This window comes from Elaeis guineensis, chromosome 13 (assembly GCF_000442705.2).
Source record: "Elaeis guineensis isolate ETL-2024a chromosome 13, EG11, whole genome shotgun sequence".
Classification (NCBI taxonomy): Eukaryota; Viridiplantae; Streptophyta; class Magnoliopsida; order Arecales; family Arecaceae; genus Elaeis; species Elaeis guineensis.
Window position 1 is genome coordinate 19,551,140 of NC_026005.2, and position 20,610 is coordinate 19,571,749.

Consider the following 20,610-nt stretch of genomic DNA (forward strand, 5'->3'; position numbering starts at 1 on the left):
GTCACCTTGAAAATATATGAAAGAACCATTTATTTTTATGTCACTATTGATTTTAGATACGAAAGCATCAGATAATTAAATTGATATATATCTATGATCTTTAATTAATGATCTAAAAGAGCTGTGAAAAAATAGAGTACAGACATATGATTCTATCAGTCAAAAAAATTTTAAGTTGCATGCTTCGATTTTATGGACCATAAATAATTTTTCTATGTATGAAAACTTATCCAGATGGAGTACCAAAAGATATCTAGCATGTCCAATATGCAACAAGGATAGGTCATCCTTACATTTAAAGCATGAAAGGAAAATCTTCTTTATGGGTTATCGATGGTTTCTACTTGCTAATCACTCTTAGAGGATCCGTTATAACCAATACTTTGATAGTAAGTCTAACCGATATTCGCCACCTAAGGAGTTAAGTGGAGCGAAAGTTTTAAAATAACTTGAAGCCATTGAAAATATGAAATTTAGAAAAACGTTAGATACTTGCAAGCGGAAGCATACTGAAGTTGAGCTGAATTGGACGAAGCGAAGCATATTTTTCAAACTTCCATACTGGAAGCAGCTACTACTTCATCATAACTTGGATGTAATGCACATTAAGAAGAATATTTGTGATAATGTCATCGGTACAGTGTTGAACATCATAAAAAAATAAAAAATAATTCAAAAGCTCATCTTGTTTTGCAAGAAATGAAAATCTAGCCAAAGTGGCATTCAGCTCGTCGAGGTAATAAATTTTTTATGCCACCTGCATGTTATTCATTATTTAGCGAGGAGAAGAAGAGTTTCTATGGATAGTTCAAAATCATAAAATTTTTTTATGCTTATGCTTCGAATATATCACGATGTGTTGGCAACAACGATGGTAATATCTCTGGCATAAAAAGTCATGACTCCCATGTGATGATGCAGCACTTGCTTCCTGTGGTCATGTATGGCTATCTAAGTGGTGATGTTCAAACTGTATTGATTGAGTTGAGAATATTCTTTCGAGAATTGTGTTGTCAAAAATTAAAAATTAACTTACTTAAGAAGTTTAAGAAAGATATTATACTCATTCTTTATAAGTTAGAAAAAAAATTTTCATCATTATTTTTTAATATTATGGTACACCTAGCTGTTCATCTCCCAAAAAAAATTCTTTTGGCTGGATCGATATATTATCGATAGATGTATTCTATTGAAAGATAAAGAAATCATAATTCTTTTATCATATCAGTTATAAGATGTAAATATATTAGATAAATTTAAATTTATTTTTATTTATAAATTTTTATGTATCCTAAAAAAATATGTACGTAATAAGACATGGCCTGAAGGGTCAATAGTGGAAGTATACATAGCTATGGAGTATGTCATATTTTGCTCGATGTATCTTAATGATATCGAAATAAGATTAAATCATGTAGATCGTAATGCAGACCATGAATGGGGTGATGATGAACCGACACTGTCCATATTCAAACAAATAGTTCGACCCATGCGTGCAAAGAGATATGAGTTTGTGAAGGTGAATGAGCTATCCAAAGTACACTTCTATATTCTAAATAATTATAAAAAAAATAAAGATTTTATTGAGTAAGTACCATCTTAGCATACTTTTTAGTGTTCTAACTAATTTTTTTATATCGATGTAAAATTAAAAATCATGACTTGTTGCAGTGAGCACAAGAGTATACTATCCAGAGAGAATAATATAGATATTGATGATTGACATAGAAAAAAAATTATAAAATAATTTGGAGACCATGTAAGTTCTACTAGTATTATGATATATTTTAATAATTATAAAATTAATTATTTGAACCAACATAATTTTTTATATTATGTTGTAGATGAAATCTAAGCATTTCGATAAAGAAGAAGGTGCAATCGATGAGTTATACAATTTAGCATGTGGTCCCAATCAAAAGATTAACCACTACGCATCCTGTATCATTGGAGGAATGAGATTTCATATAAGAGAGCTTGAGATGCAAAGATAGATTTAGAATAGTGAGATTGCTACAATAGGATATAAAGGAGAAGAGGAGATTGAATATCTTGGTGTATTGATAGCTATCATAGAACTGAAGTATGGGTCCAATAATTCGGTATTCTTATTTCAGTGTGAATGATGGGATATTAGCAATTAATAAGAAGATCGATATTCATATCGATCCATACTTTATCAGTGTAAATTTTATATGAATATGGTACTAGAATAAGCCATATATATTAGCAACTCAAGCAAAATAAGTAATATATTTAAAGGATCTAAAGTATCGAGGTGATTGGTGTGTCGTACAAAGAATAATAATTAGAGGTGTATATGACATACCAACCTGACTAGAGATAGACAAAAATTCAGATCTACATGAAGAGGAAGCTTTTCAAGAGGAAAAACAAACATTGACCAAGTTTTTTTTTGACGAAGAACTTATGATAACTCCTTCGAATAGGGCCGATCTGCTGCCTAATGAAGTTGAAGCTAATTTTATATTTAATCTTGATGATTTGGAGGGCGATAATCAGTTCATAAATGATGATGAGATAGAAGATGATATATTATGTTGATCCCATGATTGATTTTGATGATCGTCAAATTTTGAATATATTATGATCTAATTATGTATTTCAAGAATGGTTGTAGATCTTTTCAGGTATTAAAAATAAAAAAAAAAATTATTGAAAAAGATCTCCACAAATTCACTAAGTCAAGATCTTTAAAATAGGATTTTCAAGTTTAGACTTAGTAGAGTTTGGAGAAAATGAAACAAGAATGGCTCTTTATGAAGAAAATGATATTGAAAGATGAAAATATTATTTGAAAGTATTATGATAAAAAAAATTTAAGTTTGAAAGGTCAAACAATGAAGAAAAATAAAGTTGAAAAGTTTGGAGCCGACTCCGAAAGAAATCAAGCCGACTTTGGTGTAAAATGAGACTAAAATTTTGGCTTAGCACGCAGTCGAGCTAGCTCGAAATGGATCTAAGAAAGCTCTTTTAGAAGGATAAAAAATTATATTTTTAGATTGCTTGCTTAAGCCAGCTCGATTTCTACTCGAGCCAGTTCGACTGTATCTGAGCCAGCTTAACTGCATGGGGACAGTACATAATAGCTAGTTTTCTATACCTTTTCAATGGCTAGTTTTTGTATCTAACGGCTATTTCAAGCTCTCCAATGGCCAAAACTCACTCTTAAGCCACTTTCAAGGTTATAAAAAGCAAAAAAAATCATTTGAAAAGTAAGAAAAAGTATTAAAAAGAGAAAAATATTCAGATTTGTGAGGAATTTTGTATGTCTTTGAAAAGAGAAGAAAAAAGTAGTATACTATTTTGAGAGCTTTCAAACAGCAATCTTTTCCAACATCTTCTCCATCCTCTCAAGTATCAAGAAGAGAAGTTGAAGCTTTATTTGAGCAACATATCAACAACTTCTCCGAGCATCAAAAGAATTCTATTTTTTATTTTTTTTTGTACTGAAATTTTTATTTCTTATATTTTATTTTTTTATAAGTTTTTCTGGAAGAAAGAAACTTGGGGTTAGGCTTGTCCAATTCTGAAATTGGACTAATATAAGGTTTGGTTGATGAGCCCAAAAAATCAACTGGATTGTTAGTGAGTCCGAAAAACTAATGGTGTAAAGGTTTTGATTGGTTGACCTAGGTTAAAACTAATTGGATTGATTTATGAGCCTGAAAAAATAAACACACTATAATCAAAGATGGATTATAGTGAAAATTTCAAGAAAAGCTTGGGCAGTGGACGTAGCAGTGGGTTGCTCCGAATCACTATAAAATTTGTGTTTGTGTTGTGGCCTTCCTTATTTGCTGTGCTTAGCTTTTAATTTCTACTTGCATTGTTTTGATACTTGCATAGCATCGTTTATATCTTGATTCCGCTGCTATTTATATTATACACATCTTCACCACACCTTTGGATTATGATTAAAGCACATACTTGATGAAGTTCAATTTAGCTTAAATTTTTTAAGAACCCAATTCACCCCCCCTCTTGGGTTGCTACCTCTGGACAATAAGTGGTATTAGAGTAAGTACTCTGTTATTAGTTGTTGACCTAGCAGTCATGGAGTAAAAGATCATGGCAACCCCAAATAACTTTTCATTTGTCGAAGGACAATCGATTTCAAAACCACCACTTTTAAATGGCACAAACTACATAGTTTGAAAAATACACATGAAAGTTTTTATACAAGTACAAGATTATAATTTATGGGAAATTATAATTGATGCCTCAAACACATATGATACATTCATTAAGCATGATCAAGAAAAAGCCCAACTAAATGCCAAAGCCATGACTTTGTTTTATTGCTCATTAGATATTAATGAATTTAATATAATTTCTTCATGTGTTTCAGTTAAGCAAATTTGAGAAATTGGAAACAACTTTCGAGGGAGCAAATCAAAGAGAAATATCAAGCTCCCAAGAAGAAAAGAAAACTCACCCCAATCTATGTCTCATGGCTCAAAAGGATAGAAAGAAAAAGAAAAAGAAACAAAGAAGAAAGAAAGCAACAATTAAGGGGGAGCAAGAGAAAGAAAGGAAAAATAAGAAAGAGGAGTGTATTTCCAATCCTTGCCTCATGGCTAACAACGATAAGATAACACTAGAAAACTCATTCGAATTTACTTTTGATGAACTATTTGAGGTCTTTAATAGATTAATGGCTGAATTCAAAAAGTTAAGGCTAAAAAATAAAGAGTTTAAAAAATCTAATCAATCTTTGGCTGAAGAGAAAAATAAAATCTTGATTGAAAAAGATGATCTTTTGAAAGATATAAAAAATGTGGCCAAAGAAAAGAAAGATTTCCTGAAACAAATTAAAATCCTAACTAAGGAAAAGGAGAATATGGTTGAATCTGGAAAATCCTTAATTAAAGAAAAAAAAATTCAAAATCTGAAAAATCTGTGATTGAAGAAAATCTTAACTTGAAAGAAGAACTCAATAAATTAAGATTTTCTGCTAAAGAAAAAGGTAAATCTAAAAAATCTCTTTTGGATTAAAATACCAAATTAAAGAAAGAGATTGTGAGCTTGAAGTCTATGCTTAAAAAGTTTACAATTGAATCACAAAAGCTTCAAGCCATTTTAAATAATCAAAAAGCTATTTTTGATAAATTCAAAATTGGTTATAACTCAGTAAGCAAACAAAACTTTGTTAAAAATATGCGCAACAAAGCTTCAATTGAAAATCCTTCAATCAAGTGTTTTAAATGTAATAAGATTGGCCACAAAATTTCTAAATGCAATACTAAAAAAAATGGCCAAACTTTAATAAAACAAATTTGGGTTCTAAAAAGAACCTTGAGTACTAACTTTTATAGACCCAAGAAAGCTTGGGTACCAAAAATTTTGAAATGATTTTGTAGGTGTGCCAAAGATCCAATGGAATGGAAGGAGAAAAACTCTTTTGATGGATGCCTTGGAAATGAAAAATTATGGGTGATGTTGCTTAGTAAAATTTAAATTTTTACATCATACCATTAATAGTTTCTAAATTTGTTTGAAGTAATAGATTGATTTTGATGATGTGCTTAAAATGATCACATTCTGTGGTTTAATGATTTATCTAATGCTTGAGTGTTGATCACTAGGGCTTTTATCTTATGCATTACCTAATGCCCTGTGAACTTAAATATTTTGAATTCAGCAAAATATATTAGTCTCCCACATTATGCTTACTTGTGAAACTTAACTTAAAATTTGAATGGCTATGCATGAATCACTTTGATTGTAAAATGATAAAATTGAGCTAAACTTTAACATTTCCCCGTAAAACTTTGAATTACTAAAATTCTCCTAAAATTTGCATGATCGAAGTAATTGAAAGATAAGATATCTATAAAAGATTGTGTGTTTAATGTCTTGCATTACATTTTAGACCAAACCCCTAAGGATCTGCACAATCCCCTAAATGAACCAAAAACACATAGAGCCTTTATCTAGTTTCCATTTTGAGTTCTCCTAATTTGATCATTATACTCTCAATTTGATCGATTTTAAATTGTCTCAATTTGATTTGAATATCTTTCTCAATCTCTAATTTGATTTCAAATTAATCTTTCCTTGAATTTGATCAAATTCCCTTGATTGCTTATCTTCCTCAAATTGATCATGATTGAACATCCTTTAACTCCCCAATTTGATTGCATATCAATCCTATCTTAATTTGATTGAATTCCCTTGATTTGAAACACCTTTGAACTGGTTTTGTATCAAGGAGTCTACTCAAAATTCAGTGAAGTTGATTCGGGGACTGAAAAGTAGTTTGAAACAGTTCTGTGAGGAGCCGACTCCTAGTTTTTCTGTAATCGACCCCTCTTCAGGAGATAACTCTTGATTCCGCAGGAGTTGGCTCCTGTGTCTGGGATGGATTTCTTAATTGAATTGCTTCAAGGCTCTATTCACAATTCTTTCAAGCTGAAATCTTTCTCAAACCCCTCTTCCAATAAAATTAGACCTCCCTCTCGTACTAGCTAGTCTGGACCCATATCTTAGGATGCTAGAATTCTATTTTTTAGTGCATTAGTATCCTTAGCAATCTATATTTTTGATACAAGTAGTCTTCATGCATTTTGAATGTACTGATCAAGTCTTGAAATCATATTTTAACAAATCTATGAAAATCAAACCTCTTTTGAAAAATTGAGTATGGTTGATGATGTTTGATTAAGTTATAAAACTAAAGAAAGATATTGATGATTAATCAAACTAAAGAAAAATGGAAGAATTAAGAAAAATTATCTAAACATTATAAAAGAAATCACTTTTGAATTTAAATGAAGGTTTTGATCATTCAATTAGCTTTGAACAAAATATTTTGATCATTGATTTTTGATAATCAATCATTTTTGATCAAAAAGAATTTCTTAAGAATACTCATATTTAATTTGATTAATTGATAATGAAAGATAAATTTAAAAAATACTCTTCTTAAATCTTTTGAAGTTGATATCATGATAATTTTTCAAGGAAGCTGTCATTTATCTTTAAAGTTAAATATTTAAAAAGAATTTTAGTTTATTTTTAATTGTTACAGATAGATTACTTTCTGTCTTATATTTTAGTGCTTTATTTTTTTTGGTAAAAGAATAGCTTTGTCTTACATCTATTTTTGCAAAGTCTATATTCTTGATAAGATAATATTTGAGATAAATCGAAGAAGTTAATACCTTTTTTAATCCTAATTACTTAATATCTCTTGTGAAAAGAATGAAATGATCTTTTAAAGAATAACAAAAAATCAGTTTATAATTTGCCTTAAATGATTTGTTGATATCAACTCAAAATGATTTATCATTTTAAAAAAAATATTCTCAAATTGATTTGAATTTTAAATCACGTGGTATCAAGAAGATTCTTCTTGAGAAAAATTCTCACACTTGATATCAATGGTATCATTCTTATCTTGAACTTTATTGTATTATTCTTTGGAAAAAAAAAAGGGGTAGAAATAATTTTAAAACATAATAAAGAAAATCATTATTAATCTTAAGGAAAAGTTTTTTTTTTTATGAACTTTAGCATCATGCTTGTTTTGATCTTATGGATGTATTTGAGCATTTATGTGGTGTTCTTCATATTAATTCATTTTGAGAAATGATTTTCATATTTTATCTTGAAAATTCAAATTATTTTGTGTTGAATTAATGTTGATCTTAAATTCCTAAACCTTTGTATTATTACTTTTCCTTATTTGAGCTTTCATATGCATTTTTCATTTGATTTACCTGATTTAATTGTTAAATGATTTTTGATAATTAATTGGAGTTAAACTAAATTAATTTTTTTTTTTTACTCTAAATAAATTGATTTTGATATATACTTCTAACTTTGAAACTTAAGATACTGAATTTTCTCTTGTGCCAACCTTATAAATTTGATCTGCATGATCATTCTTGAAAATTAATAGGAGCTAAATTCAATTGGAAACACATTCTTACTTCAAGAAATATATTTCTAAATCTAAGCTTGAAACTCATTTGAAAATATGAATATAACATAGAATTTTTTATATGCACAAAAAAATCTTTGTAAAATTATTTTTACTGTGACACATTCCCGATACATACCTTTTCTAAATTTAAATGATGGATTTCTTTTAAGAAAAGAAAAGAATGGATATTGAAGTACATACTATGCTTGATTTCACTACTTAAATCTTTTGAAAAGCTCTATCTCCTTTACAAGCTCAAAGCTATTGCTTATTTGAAAATCTGATTTTAGAGTCAATATCATTCAAAAAGGAGGAAAAGCTTTTTGATTTCTGAATTCAAGCTAATCTTAAAATGATTGATATGTTTTAAACTTATTTTGATTCAAATGACAACTTTTTGAAAGGGAGATGATTTTTTAAATTGATATTCTAAATTTGATATATTTTGATACATCTTTCATGTTGATTTTGATGATATTTCTTATACTTTCCTTGAGCTTTTTGATGATGTCAAAAAGGGGGAGAAAAATATTAAGTATATACTTAATGAATTAATTCTTAAAATGCTCATCAATTTGATACTTAAAACCTTAATATTCATTGATTTGAATTGAGAATATTCATAAAATATGCATTTATGTGTTTAATCTATTACTTCATGATATATATTGATAAATAACATTGAAACATATTATATTTATTTTTATGCATATACTTAAAGTTTTGTCATCATCAAAAATAGAGAGATTGTTGACCCCATGATTGATTTTGATGATCATCAAACTTTGAGTATATTATATATCTAATCATGTATTTCAAGAATGGTTGTAGATCTTTTTAAGTATTAAAAATAAAAAAATTTTATTGAAAAAGATCTCTACAAATTCACTAAATCAAGATCTTCAAAGAAAGATTTTCAAGTTTAGACTTAATGGAATTTAGAGAAAATGAAACAAAGATGGTTCTTTATGAAGAAAATGATATTAAAAGATGACAATATTATTTAAAAGCATGATGGCCAAAAAAATTCAAGTTTGAAAGATCAAACAATGAAACAAAATGAAGTTAAAAAGTTTGGAGCCGACTTCAAAAGAAATCGAGCTAACTCTAGCATAAAATGAGACTGAAATTTTAGCTTGACACGCAGTCAAGCCAGCTTGAAATGGATTCTAGCCGACTCTCTTAGAAGGATAGAAAATATATATTTTCAGATTGCCTACTCGAGCTAGCTCAATTTCTGCTCGAGCCAGCTCAATTCTTGTTCGAGCCAGCTCGACTGTATGGGGACAGCACATAATAGCTAGTTTTTTATACTTTTTCAACAGCTAATTTTTGTATCTAACGGCTATTTCAAGCTCTCCAACAATCAAAACTCACTCTTCAGCCACTTCTAAGATTATAAAAAGCAAGAGAATCATTTGAAAAGTAAAGAAAAATATTAAAATGAGAAAAATATTCAGATTTGTGAGGAATATTATATATCTTTGAAAAGAGAAGAAAAAAGAGAAAGTAGTGCATTGTTTTGAGAGCTTTCAAAGAGCAATCTTCTCCAACATCTTCTCCATCTTCTCAAGCATCAAGAAGAGAAGTCGAAGTTTCATTTGAGCAACACATCAATAACTTCTCCGGGCATCAAAAGAGTTATATTTTCTATTTTTTTTTATGCTGAAATTTTTATTTTTTAAATTTTATTTTTTTTACAAGTTTCTTTGGAAAAAAGAAACTTGGCATTAGGCCTGCGTAAATCCAAAATTGGACAAGTGTAAAGTTTGGTTGGTGAGTTTAGAAAATCAACTGGATTATTAGTGAGTCTGAAAAACTAACGGTGTAAAGGTTTTGATTGGTTGACCTAGGTTAAAACCAATTAGATTTATTTGTGAGCCTAAAAAAATAAATACACTGTAATCAATGGTAGATTATAGTAGAAATCCTAAGAAAAACTTGGAGAGTGGACATAGGAGCGGATTGCTCCAAACCATGAAAAAAATTTGTGTTTATGTTGTTGCCTTCCTTGTCTGCTCTGCTTAGCTTTTAATTTCTACTTGTCTTATTTTAATACTTGCATAGCATCTTTTATATCTTGATTCTGCTGCTATTTATATTGTACACATCTTCACAACACCTTTGGATTATGATTAAAGCACATACTTGATAAAGTTCAATTTGGCTTAAATTTTTAAGAACCTAATTCATCCTCCCTTCTTGGATTGCTATCTTTGGGAAACACAATAGTCGATTATTGTGATTTAGAAGAGGACCTACAAATCAAGGAGGATACAGATATCGATGAGTAGATCTATATTCTTTGTTGAATCTCTTCTGGCAATAATGATATGCAATATAATTTTATTTTTTAGTATTTATATATTTTTTGCTATTATTATTCATTATTATATTCATTTATATGTCAAGTTAGTTTTATGCATGGTTTAAGCATTGCAGGTATGGCACCAGGAGGGAGATGACCATGTTCGAGTTCCCAGCCTACCTCTGAGGATGAGCCTTCTCCCATTTCTACATCGTACCATCGGAGTCGCTAAAGGGTGCTACAGAGGTGGATCCGAATGATATTTTAATATTTTTTATATAATAAAATTTGATTTTAATTATATCTATTAGGTTTATATATAGCTATCATACTAATGATTTAGTTATTATTATTTCAGACCATTCTTCGTAGGTGGTGAGGCAAGGGTGAGGTCCATCGAAGAACCTCACCCCGAAGCATTGGAGATGAGAGCACAAGGGACAGCATCACCATATTGAGATTTTGTTCGACTTCGTCACACCCATTAGGGGATGGTGCAAGCCATGATAGACTGAGTTGGGCATTATATGCTATTGCTATGCCCTTGTGATGCTCTTCGATTGGCATCACGTTACACCGGCTCAGAGGAAGATCTTCTATAGCCACTTATAGATAGGACTGTCAAAGTGGGCCATGAAAATTTTAAAAAAAAAGCTTAAAAAAAAATTTATTCATTTTTTAATCCCTGACTCCTGAGCCCCGCTGCCCCACATCGCCAGCCGCTGCCACAGACCACCAGGATGACCGTCTCCATCGATTCTTCTCCCTTTCGCCTCCCAGCTCTACAGATCCCCCTCTTCCTCCTCATCGCGATGCCACTGCCTCTGGCCTTCGAGCCCGATCACGAATCAAGATACGTTGGCCCCCTCCTCCTTTCTGCTGATGGATGCCCCTCTATCCAACCTCCAGATGATCCCCCTCTTTCTCCTCCGGGCCCCTCCTCCCTTCCGTCGACGGACGCCCCTCCATCCAACCTTCCGACGAACCCCCTCCTTCTTCTTCTCCTCATCGTCGGTGCTGCCACCTCTAAGTCAAATCCGACTGCAGCTCCTTCTCCTCTTCAGGCTCTCTTGGTCTCTCCACTCTCCGAGTTAGATCCATGTTGCCGTCCCTCGGGCTCTCTCGGTCTCTCTCCACTCTTCAGGATCGACCGCTCGAGGTGCCGCCACCTCCGAGTCAAATCTGACCACAACTCTTTCTCCTCCTTGGGCTCTCTCGATCTCTCCACTCTTCGAGTTAGATCTGCGCTGCCTCCGACCTCCCCTCAAGCTCTCTCGATCTTTCTCCACTCTCCAGGCTCGACCACTCGAGGCTCTCCCCCTCTCGGGCTCTCTGCCTCTTTTTTTTTCACTTTTCACTCTTTAGTTATTTGAGATTCAAGGCCCATGGGTTGGCCTGACCCAGTCTACGGCCCTTAAAGGGCTGGGCTGGGCCAGCTATATTGTGTTCAATTTTTTGGCTGGGCCTAGCCCGGCCCGATCCATCAAATTTTAGGCCCTTATGGGCCAGGCCAGGCCAGGCTGGACCAGCCCATTTTGACAGTACTACTTACAGATAAAATAATATTTAGTAAAATATTTAATTAGCACTGTATTCTTGTAATATTTGTTATTGACAGATTATATTTGATATTGTTGATTTCGAGCATGATTACGTGCGGCGAACTGTCGATGATCATCTATGCTCATGTTTCAAGGATTACCGACATCACATTCATCACCCTGTATACTCTAGTGCATGATTAGGGGGTGGGGGCAGCACGACAGCGGCCATATGATAGCATTAGTATCAAGGTCTGGGCTGTCATATACCACAGGTATGAGGATCCAGCATATTAGGTTAAGCATCCAAATTTTTATTTAGAGTTTAATAATTGAATCATTTATTCTTAAATTTATTTAGTTACTTACTAATTTGATTATTAACTATACAGGATCAATGTGCTCAAAATATCATGAATCAGGCGAGATAGATCATCTTACACTGTGGGGGTTTGAGGCCGTTCGCTCGCTACATAGAGCAGATGGTAAGTAATTTTTATTTAGCATATTTTAATTTTTTAACTATTTAAAAATTATTTTATTAATTATTCTTAAATTATAGAGAGATATAGAGAGTGATGAGTTTCTTGGTAGGATCGAGATCTACCAGCAGATCCACCAACGACGGTCAAGAAAGTGGACAGCGGGGAATCAGGAGATTTATATAAGTTTTTTCAACTATTTTTTTTATTGACATTTTGATTTTTAATTTAAATTTAGAATAGCTATAATGTTAATTTTTATGATCGTATGATAGAGATTAGATCTCAGTCTATCTTGAGAGCTCGATCGTACCCACAAATGATGAGATTTGTGATCAAGTGCTTGGTGTAAGATCTTATTATGTTAAGGGACTAGGGTATGGGATCAGAGCTCTCCCATCCTCATGCTCGTTTAGGACTGACGTCCATACTACCTATGATATTTGACTGACAGAGATATAGAGATAGACTACTGAAGATCGAAAGTGAGCTAATGAGTTGGCTGTATGCATCGATTTGTACCAATTATTTCAGATACAGATGATGGAGCAGATAGCGCAGATGGAGCTAATGAGGCAGCAGTAGATCGATCCATTTTACTCCAACCATTTTCTTTCTCCAGATGCTGATGCTTAACGGTTAGCGATTTATTTTTATATTTTTATATTTTTATTTTGGATCTCTTATAATTATTAAATTTATTTTTTTATAATTATATTTTAATATAATAAAATGATCAAATTTATTTATAGATTTATTATGTGAATTTTTTATTTTTATTTTATAGATTATAAATATAAAATATTAAAATATAAATTTAAAAATATATATATTTATAAATTATTTTTAAAAAATATTATATTTTAAATAGCAATAGAATTATTTATGATGGAATATTATCACAAATAATCTTATTTATGATGAAAGATTTATGTCACAAATAATTTATTTTTTTTAAATTTAAAATTCTTTTCAAAATTATGTTTGACCAAATATTTTTGTTGCAAATAAATTTTTTTGTGATGGAAATATTTATGACATAAATTTATTTTTTAAAAAATTTAAAATATATTTTTAAATTATTTATGATGGAAAATTTTTGTCACAAATAACCTTATTAGAGATGAAAATAAATTGATCACTAATAATTTTATTTATGACTAAAATTTATGTCATAAATAATTTAATTTATTTTTTTAAAAAAATAATTTTTTTCTTAATTATTTGTGATGTAAAAATTCATTGCAAATAACTTTATTTCTGATAGAAATAAAATTTCATCTTAAATATGGTTATTTGTGATGAAAATTTTCATCACAAATAATTTATTTTATTTTTTAAAAAATATTAAATTTATTTATTAAATTATTGGCATACAAAATTTTTATTGTAAATAATTTTATTTATGATAAAAAAATATTTTTTATCATAAAATTATTTGTTTGCAATGAAAATTTTCCATCACAAATAATTTAAAAAATAAAAATTTTTTTGATGAAAATATTTCATCATAAAAATGTATTATTAGAGATAAAAATTTTTATTCCATCATAAAATATTATCTGTAACCCTATTTTTAGCGACTAATTATTAGTGATGAAATTTTTATCATAAATAATTATTTACGATGGTAATTTAGTATTTATGATGTTTTTTTATGTTGCAAATACCTTTTTTTGTTGTAGTGTTACTTTTTATTTTCTTTTTATTTTTAAATATAATTGAGTTATAATAATTTAAAATATTTTTTTATCATACTATTTATGCTTTTATTTTTTATTTAAAAAATAAAAAAATAAAATTTGATATGTGACATTATGTGAGATTATTTTATAATCTTATGTGTCAACACGGAATACCACTTTTAATACCTATGTATTGCTTTACTATTATTATATAGATAATACTATTTATACTTTTTTTTATTTAAAAAATATAAAAAATAAAACTTGATATGTGGCATTGCGGGAGATTATCCTATAATTTTATGCATCAACATGGAATGCCACTCCTAATACCCATATATTGTTTATTATTATTATATAGATAGATAAATAATAATTTAAAATATTTTTATTTTTGATCATACTATTTGTACTTTTTTATATTTAAAAAAAATAAAAAATAAAATTTGATACATAATGTTGTGAAAAATTATTCTATAATCTTACTGTCAACATGGAATGCCACTCCTAATACCGTGTACCGTTTACAAGAATCCTTATCTCTATTGACAATTGACCTAACATAGTAATCGATGAACTGATCGATCTACAAACTCAGATGTTCTGCTCAGTATCTTGTGCAAATAGTCATACCTCTACATGATCAGGGTCAAATATAACAATTATATACGAAAAAATTATGGATAAACACCTAAATATCATAAGTCAGGATCCCTTCTAGGGTCGACTAATTGATCTAGGGTACTTAGGTATCTAAACCTTCCATTAGTATATAAGATTTTTAGAGAGAAAAATTTATTAAGAAATAAAAAATTATAGAGAGAGAAACTTATAGAGAGAGAAAGTAGAGAGAGAAGATCGAGAGAGGAGAGAGAAGAGAGAAAATTTTTTCTTTTCTTTTCTTTTCCCTTTTTCTTTTTTTCTCTGGTTTTCTTTTTTCTTCTTCTTCATAGAAATAGGAGAGGGGTAAAGGGATCTAGGCTAGCCATCCCCACGATGGCAACCCCATGGCATTGACGATAGCAGCTCTAGCTCACGGTAGTCCAAGCATGACCATGTTTGACGATAGCGGCCTGCTCGATGAAAGAAAGAGAAGACAAGAGCAAAGGAAGTCCTACTCATGGAATCTGGCCACTAGCCACTGGCGGCAATACTTGTAAAACCCAAAAAAACAAGAAAAGAGACGGTCTAATGGCCATACCTCAATCTGACGAAGTTTTTGGTCATCTTTCCTTGTGAAAATGGTAGCGGCTCTCAAAAATATTTGAAGTAAATCCCATAGATTTCATCGATGATTTGGTCGAACATTTACGGCAAGGCTTAAAGAAGAAGGTAGGGTAATTTACAGATGAGAAATCTATGGCTTTTGTCAGAGTTTCATCGATTCTAGACTCCCTTTTTCGATCTAAATTGAAGAGGAGATGGACTCCATCAGTAGTCCTCTTCCGCCTCACATGCTTCCTGCGTAAAGTTTCTTTTTTGGGGGGATCATGCCAAAATTCATGCAAAAATCAGGGCCATGACTCTTGGGTCGGGTTATTGCAATAGACCATATGGGATCCGTACAGTCAAAAAAATAAATTAAAAAACAAAGAAATGAAGTCGCATTAGAAAGCAAACCATTTTTAACCATGAAAGAGCCATCTTATTCTTTGGGGATTCCGATTACTTTTCCATTGGTATGGGAATTATATCCCTTTGGGATTATTCTGCTTCTTTTTAGGGGGTATTTGGTTCGTAACTGAAATTGGAATAGAAATGAAAATCAGAATGGTTTGGAATCGAAAGCGGAATAGCCAAATCCTCTGAAGCGTTTGATTTATGATCGGAATCGGAATCGGAATTGGAATGAAAATTTGAATCCATAGAGAAGAGTAGGGATTGAGTTTTATATAGATTGAGCCATTCCCATTCCACCCTGGAATCGGAATCGGAATAGGAATGAGATTCCTCCTAACCAAATGGTTGGAATGAGAGTCATCTATTCTGATTCCGATTTCGATTCTGATTCCAAACCTCCACTCCTCCCAATCAAACACTCCTTTCCAGTTCTAGAATTTGACTTACACCCTAAGAATAATGCTTTTTTTTGGATTTCTTTAAGCCTAGCTTGCCGTTTGCTGGTGCCTTCCCAGCAGTCACATGGGAGGGATTTTAGCCTTCATCCTTATTTGATTTTACTGTTATTGATTTCCTCAGGAAGTGGACTGATGATTTTAATTTGAAAAACATCAATTGAGACATCTAAGAAGCTAATCTTTTGTATTTGAGGTCAATCAATGTATATCTAAGTTTTTGAACAAAGTATTCGAGAGTCCCTATTGTAATTACTATTTTACTTATAGTGTATTTTATTTGGAATTGCCTGATGAGTTTTTCCCTCCACACGAAGAGAATTTTCCACATAAAATTTGATGTTTATTCTCTTTCGTCCAATTCTTTTTTATTTATATTTGTGAATGTGGCCACCGTCCGTCTTCCCAGCAACTTCTTCGAATCATTAAAATATCTTTCTCCACTCAAAAATAAATAAATAAATAAATAAATAAATAATATATATATTTTTTTTTTGAGTAAGATATCGTTTCATACAATCTTAATATAAATACAATTCGAAAGATTAAAAATAAAAATATCTCAAAAGGATGAAGAAAAAAAAAAGCATCAATCTAAACTCCACAAAACTAATGACGACAAAAGAAACTATCCAATCCACGGCACCGTTCCTTTCGTGATAGATACGCCGAATCTCATGAGAGGGAGTCCTTGGAGGCAAACTGTGGAGGTCACGCATGAATGGATGGGAAGTTGCCGCATGGTTCTGAGCCATTTGAAGTCAAATCACCACGAATCCCCGTCCCCGCCACCGGCTGGCCGGCCTTGAGGATCGTCCTCGCATAAACACGCATATTCTGATCCACTATTTATCGAAGGATCCGGTGTGCTTCTTTTCCTCCACAGCGGGCACGACCAAATCAATGGCCACCACCTGTACAGTGCTTTCCACAGCCATCCTGGACGCCACCTCCGCTGTCGTCCAGGTCATCCCCGAGCACATCCGACACTACCTTTTGTCGACCCTGACCTCCCCCCTCGACCGTCTGTTCTCCCAGCACACCATAGTCATCGACGAGCTCGATGGCATCACCGTCAACATGATGTACAGGTCCGCCAAGATCTACCTCGGCACCAAACTTTCCCCCGCCACCCGCCGTTACCGCGTCACGAAGCGCGACGACTCCGCCGCCCTAGACGTCACCATGGAGAGAGGCGGGGACGTCGTCGATGTCTTCGAAGAGGTGCACTTCCGGTGGCGACTCCTATCTCGGGATGCCAACTGCCCACGCTTCCACACCCACCGCCGCGGCCACTACTTCTATGACTCCCACCCGTCGGAAGTCCGCTACTTCGAGCTAACCTTCCACAGGAAGCACAAGAACCTAGCCTTGCACTCCTACTTGCCTCACGTCCTGGACCAATCCAAAACAATCAAAGAGCAGTCCAAAACGCTGAAGCTTTACACCAACCACGGGAACATGTGGTCGCCTGTAAATCTCCACCATCCCGCGACGTTCGACACCCTGGCGATGGATGACCAGCTGAAGAAGAAGGTGATGGATGACTTGGCCCGGTTCGTGAAGAGGAAGGAGTTCTATAAGAGGACAGGGAAGGCCTGGAAGCGGGGTTACTTGTTGCACGGGCCGCCGGGGACCGGGAAGACCAGTTTGATCGCAGCGATGGCGAATCATCTGAAGTTCGACGTGTACGATTTAGAGATGACGGAGGTGAGAAACAATTCGACGTTGAGATCTCTGCTCGTCGGGACGGCCAACCGATCCATACTGGTGGTGGAGGATATCGACTGGTTGATCGACTTGTGGAACAGGGATGGAGAGAAGAAGGCAGTCAAGGAAACCAAGAATTCCAATGACGAAATAGAAAAGGCAAGAAAAAATTTGTGGTTGTTCGTAATTTCATAGCTTATTAATTATGATGCATCAAGATTTCTCTTTTCTTGAATTTATCCATTAATTATTCGAGGAATTTGCTTGCTTGTTTTCAATTACTACACCGCACAGAATCTTTCTGAAATTTTTTGTTCCTGAATTCTGGTCTGTGAATAATGTTCTACAGGTGACATTTTCTGGTCTGTTAAACTTAGTTGATGGGCTGTGGTCAAGCTTTGGGGAAGAGAGGATCGTTGTGTTCACTACCAATGACAAGGATCGGCTGGAGCCGGCACTGCTGCGGCCGGGCCGGCTGGATGTGCACATTCCGATGGGTTACTGCACTCCCTCCGCGTTCAGGGTGCTGGCTTCCAACCACCATCGTCTCCATAACCACCCTCTCTTCGAGGAGATCGAAGCATTGATCGAAGAGGTGGACGTCACACCAGCGGAAGTTGCGGGAGAGCTGATGAACAGTGACGAGGCTGAAGTCGCTCTCCGAGGGCTCATCAAGCTTATCAAAACAAAGAAGAAACAAGTCGGTGCTCCACGCATTAAAAAAAGGAAAAGGTAGTAGAAAAGAAAAAAGATGGCTGTGGGGGAGATTGTTGTTGAATATCAAAACTTAATTTCATGAGTTATATTTTGGTGTGGTAGCAGAATTATGCCATAACAAATAAAATAAATATACGGAGTCAAGTCCCAAGAAAATATAGTAAAGTTAGTTCCTTGATTGATTCTTGGAACCCCTAATAAAAGGTAACCAAACTTCATATTTTATGAAGAGAATAACGGACAAATATTACTAGATCATATATAACTCATGTAAGGGTATTTGAAGAGTCGTCTATATAAATTCTTGTACTCTATCATCTTAGTATGACTAAGAGATGACTAAAAAAATATTAGCTTATATTCTCTTTTATCACCTCTTATTTCTATCTCAAATATAGAATAGAGTGATCTACTATTCTATTGTGCTTTTGCTATTACCAACATAGTGGTATCAGAACCAAAGAAGAACTTGATATATAATGGCAAGTGGAAGTTTTTCACTCCCTCGTCTCACCAATAACTTTAAAAATTGAAATATCTAAATTAAAACATTGCTTGAAAGATAGTTGATAGAGGTTTTGTGGAGCCTCAATATGAGACCACTCTAATGGTGAATCAAAGGGAGGCATTAAAAGACTCTAGTAGAAAGGATAAGAAGGCCCTCTAAATCATTTATCAAGACTTAGATGAAGCCATATTTGAAAAAATTGCTACTGCCACCACCTCCAAGTATGGGAAATGCTCCAAAATGCTTAAAAAGGTATTGAGAAGGTGAAGAAAGTTTATTTCCAAATTTTACAAGGTGGGTTTGAAGTCTTGCAAATGAAGGACTCAAAGTCCATCTTAGAGTACTTTGTAAGGATGTTAGTTGTTGTAAATCAATTGAGAAGAAACGGTGAGATGATGAATGATACTCGAGTTATAGAGAGATTTCTACACTCTTTAGATGCCAAGTTTGATCATATTGTGGTGGCCATTGAAGAGTCGAAAGACCTAAAGTCAATGATTGTGGATGAACTTATAGGTTCTCTCTAAGCTCAAGAGCAAAAACTTCACAAGAAGAAGCAAGACTCGATGAAGCATGTCCTTCAAAGAAAACTCTCTTTAAAAAAAGGATAGAAGATCATAAGAGGTAAAAGGAGCAATAGAGGCTATGGTAGAGGTCGTGGTTGAGGTCGAGGTAGAGCTCGTGGATATAGCCAAGCACAAGGTGGATATATAAACTATGATGATGAAGATGACTTCAAAAGAGAATGAGAGAAAGAAGAGGTTCTTTTAGAAGGTATGATAAATCTAAAATTCGTTATTATAATTGCAAAAAATTTGATCACTTTGCATCGGAATGTTGGTATGATAATTCTAATCAAGTTAAAGAGAAAGCTAACTAGTTGTGAAGAAGAATGAAGAAAAAGAGCTATTTCTTTTGCTAGCACATGATGAGGATGAGTCTGGTGAGAAAGACATATGGTTTCTAGACACCAATACAGGCAACCATATGTGCGGACAAAGAAACATGTTCATGGACCTAGATGAAATTGTGGGCAGCAAAGTTAAATTTGGACACTCATCAAAAGTTTCCATTAAAGTAAAAGGTAAAATCATATTTGCTTGAAGAATGAAAGTCATCAATTTATCTCTAATGTCTATTATGTGACAGATATGAAGAGCAATATTTTGATCATGGGACAACTCTTAGAAAAAGGTTATGATATACATATGAAAAATCATAGTATTTTGATAAAAGATCAAAGAAACAAGTTGATTGCAAATATTAAGATGGCAAAAAATAGAATATTTATGCTAAATGTCAAGTATAATATTATGCTTAAATGCATGCATGAAAGATATTAGCTGGCTTTGGCAATTGAGATTTGGACATATTAATTTTAGGGGTTTGAAGTCGTTACCAAGTAAGAAGATGGTGAAAGGCTTGCCCTATATAGATCATCTGGAGTAATTTTGTGAATGTTGTATTCTTGGCAAACATTCGAGGAGAAGGTTTTCAAAGGAGGCAACCTATTGTACAAAAAGGCCACTTGAACTAATCCATATTGATGTGTGTGGACCTATCATCCCTTCTTCATTTAGTAAGCACCATTATTTTCTTACCTTCATTGAAGATTACATTAGAAAGACATAGA

At 32.9% G+C, this 20,610-nt stretch overlaps 1 protein-coding gene across 1 annotated transcript; it reads left to right on the forward strand.

Annotated features, from left to right (window-relative positions):
* The first annotated feature begins 16,739 nt into the window (after positions 1 to 16,739).
* Positions 16,740 to 18,555, forward strand: LOC105056354 (protein HYPER-SENSITIVITY-RELATED 4-like). The gene is made up of 2 exons (XM_010938522.4): positions 16,740 to 17,911; positions 18,102 to 18,555. The coding sequence occupies exons 1-2, from the start codon at positions 16,946 to 16,948 to the stop codon at positions 18,486 to 18,488; spliced, it is 1,353 nt and encodes a 450-aa protein (XP_010936824.1). The 5' UTR covers positions 16,740 to 16,945; the 3' UTR covers positions 18,489 to 18,555.
* Positions 18,556 to 20,610: the final 2,055 nt, after the last annotated feature.

Coding starts and splice junctions, on each gene's coding strand:
- LOC105056354 (XM_010938522.4), top strand. CDS start 16,946: ATGGCCACCACCTGTACAGTGCTTTCCACAGCCATCCTGGACGCCACC. Junction 17,912..18,101: donor CCAATGACGAAATAGAAAAG/GCAAGAAAAAAT, acceptor AATGTTCTACAG/GTGACATTTTCTGGTCTGTT.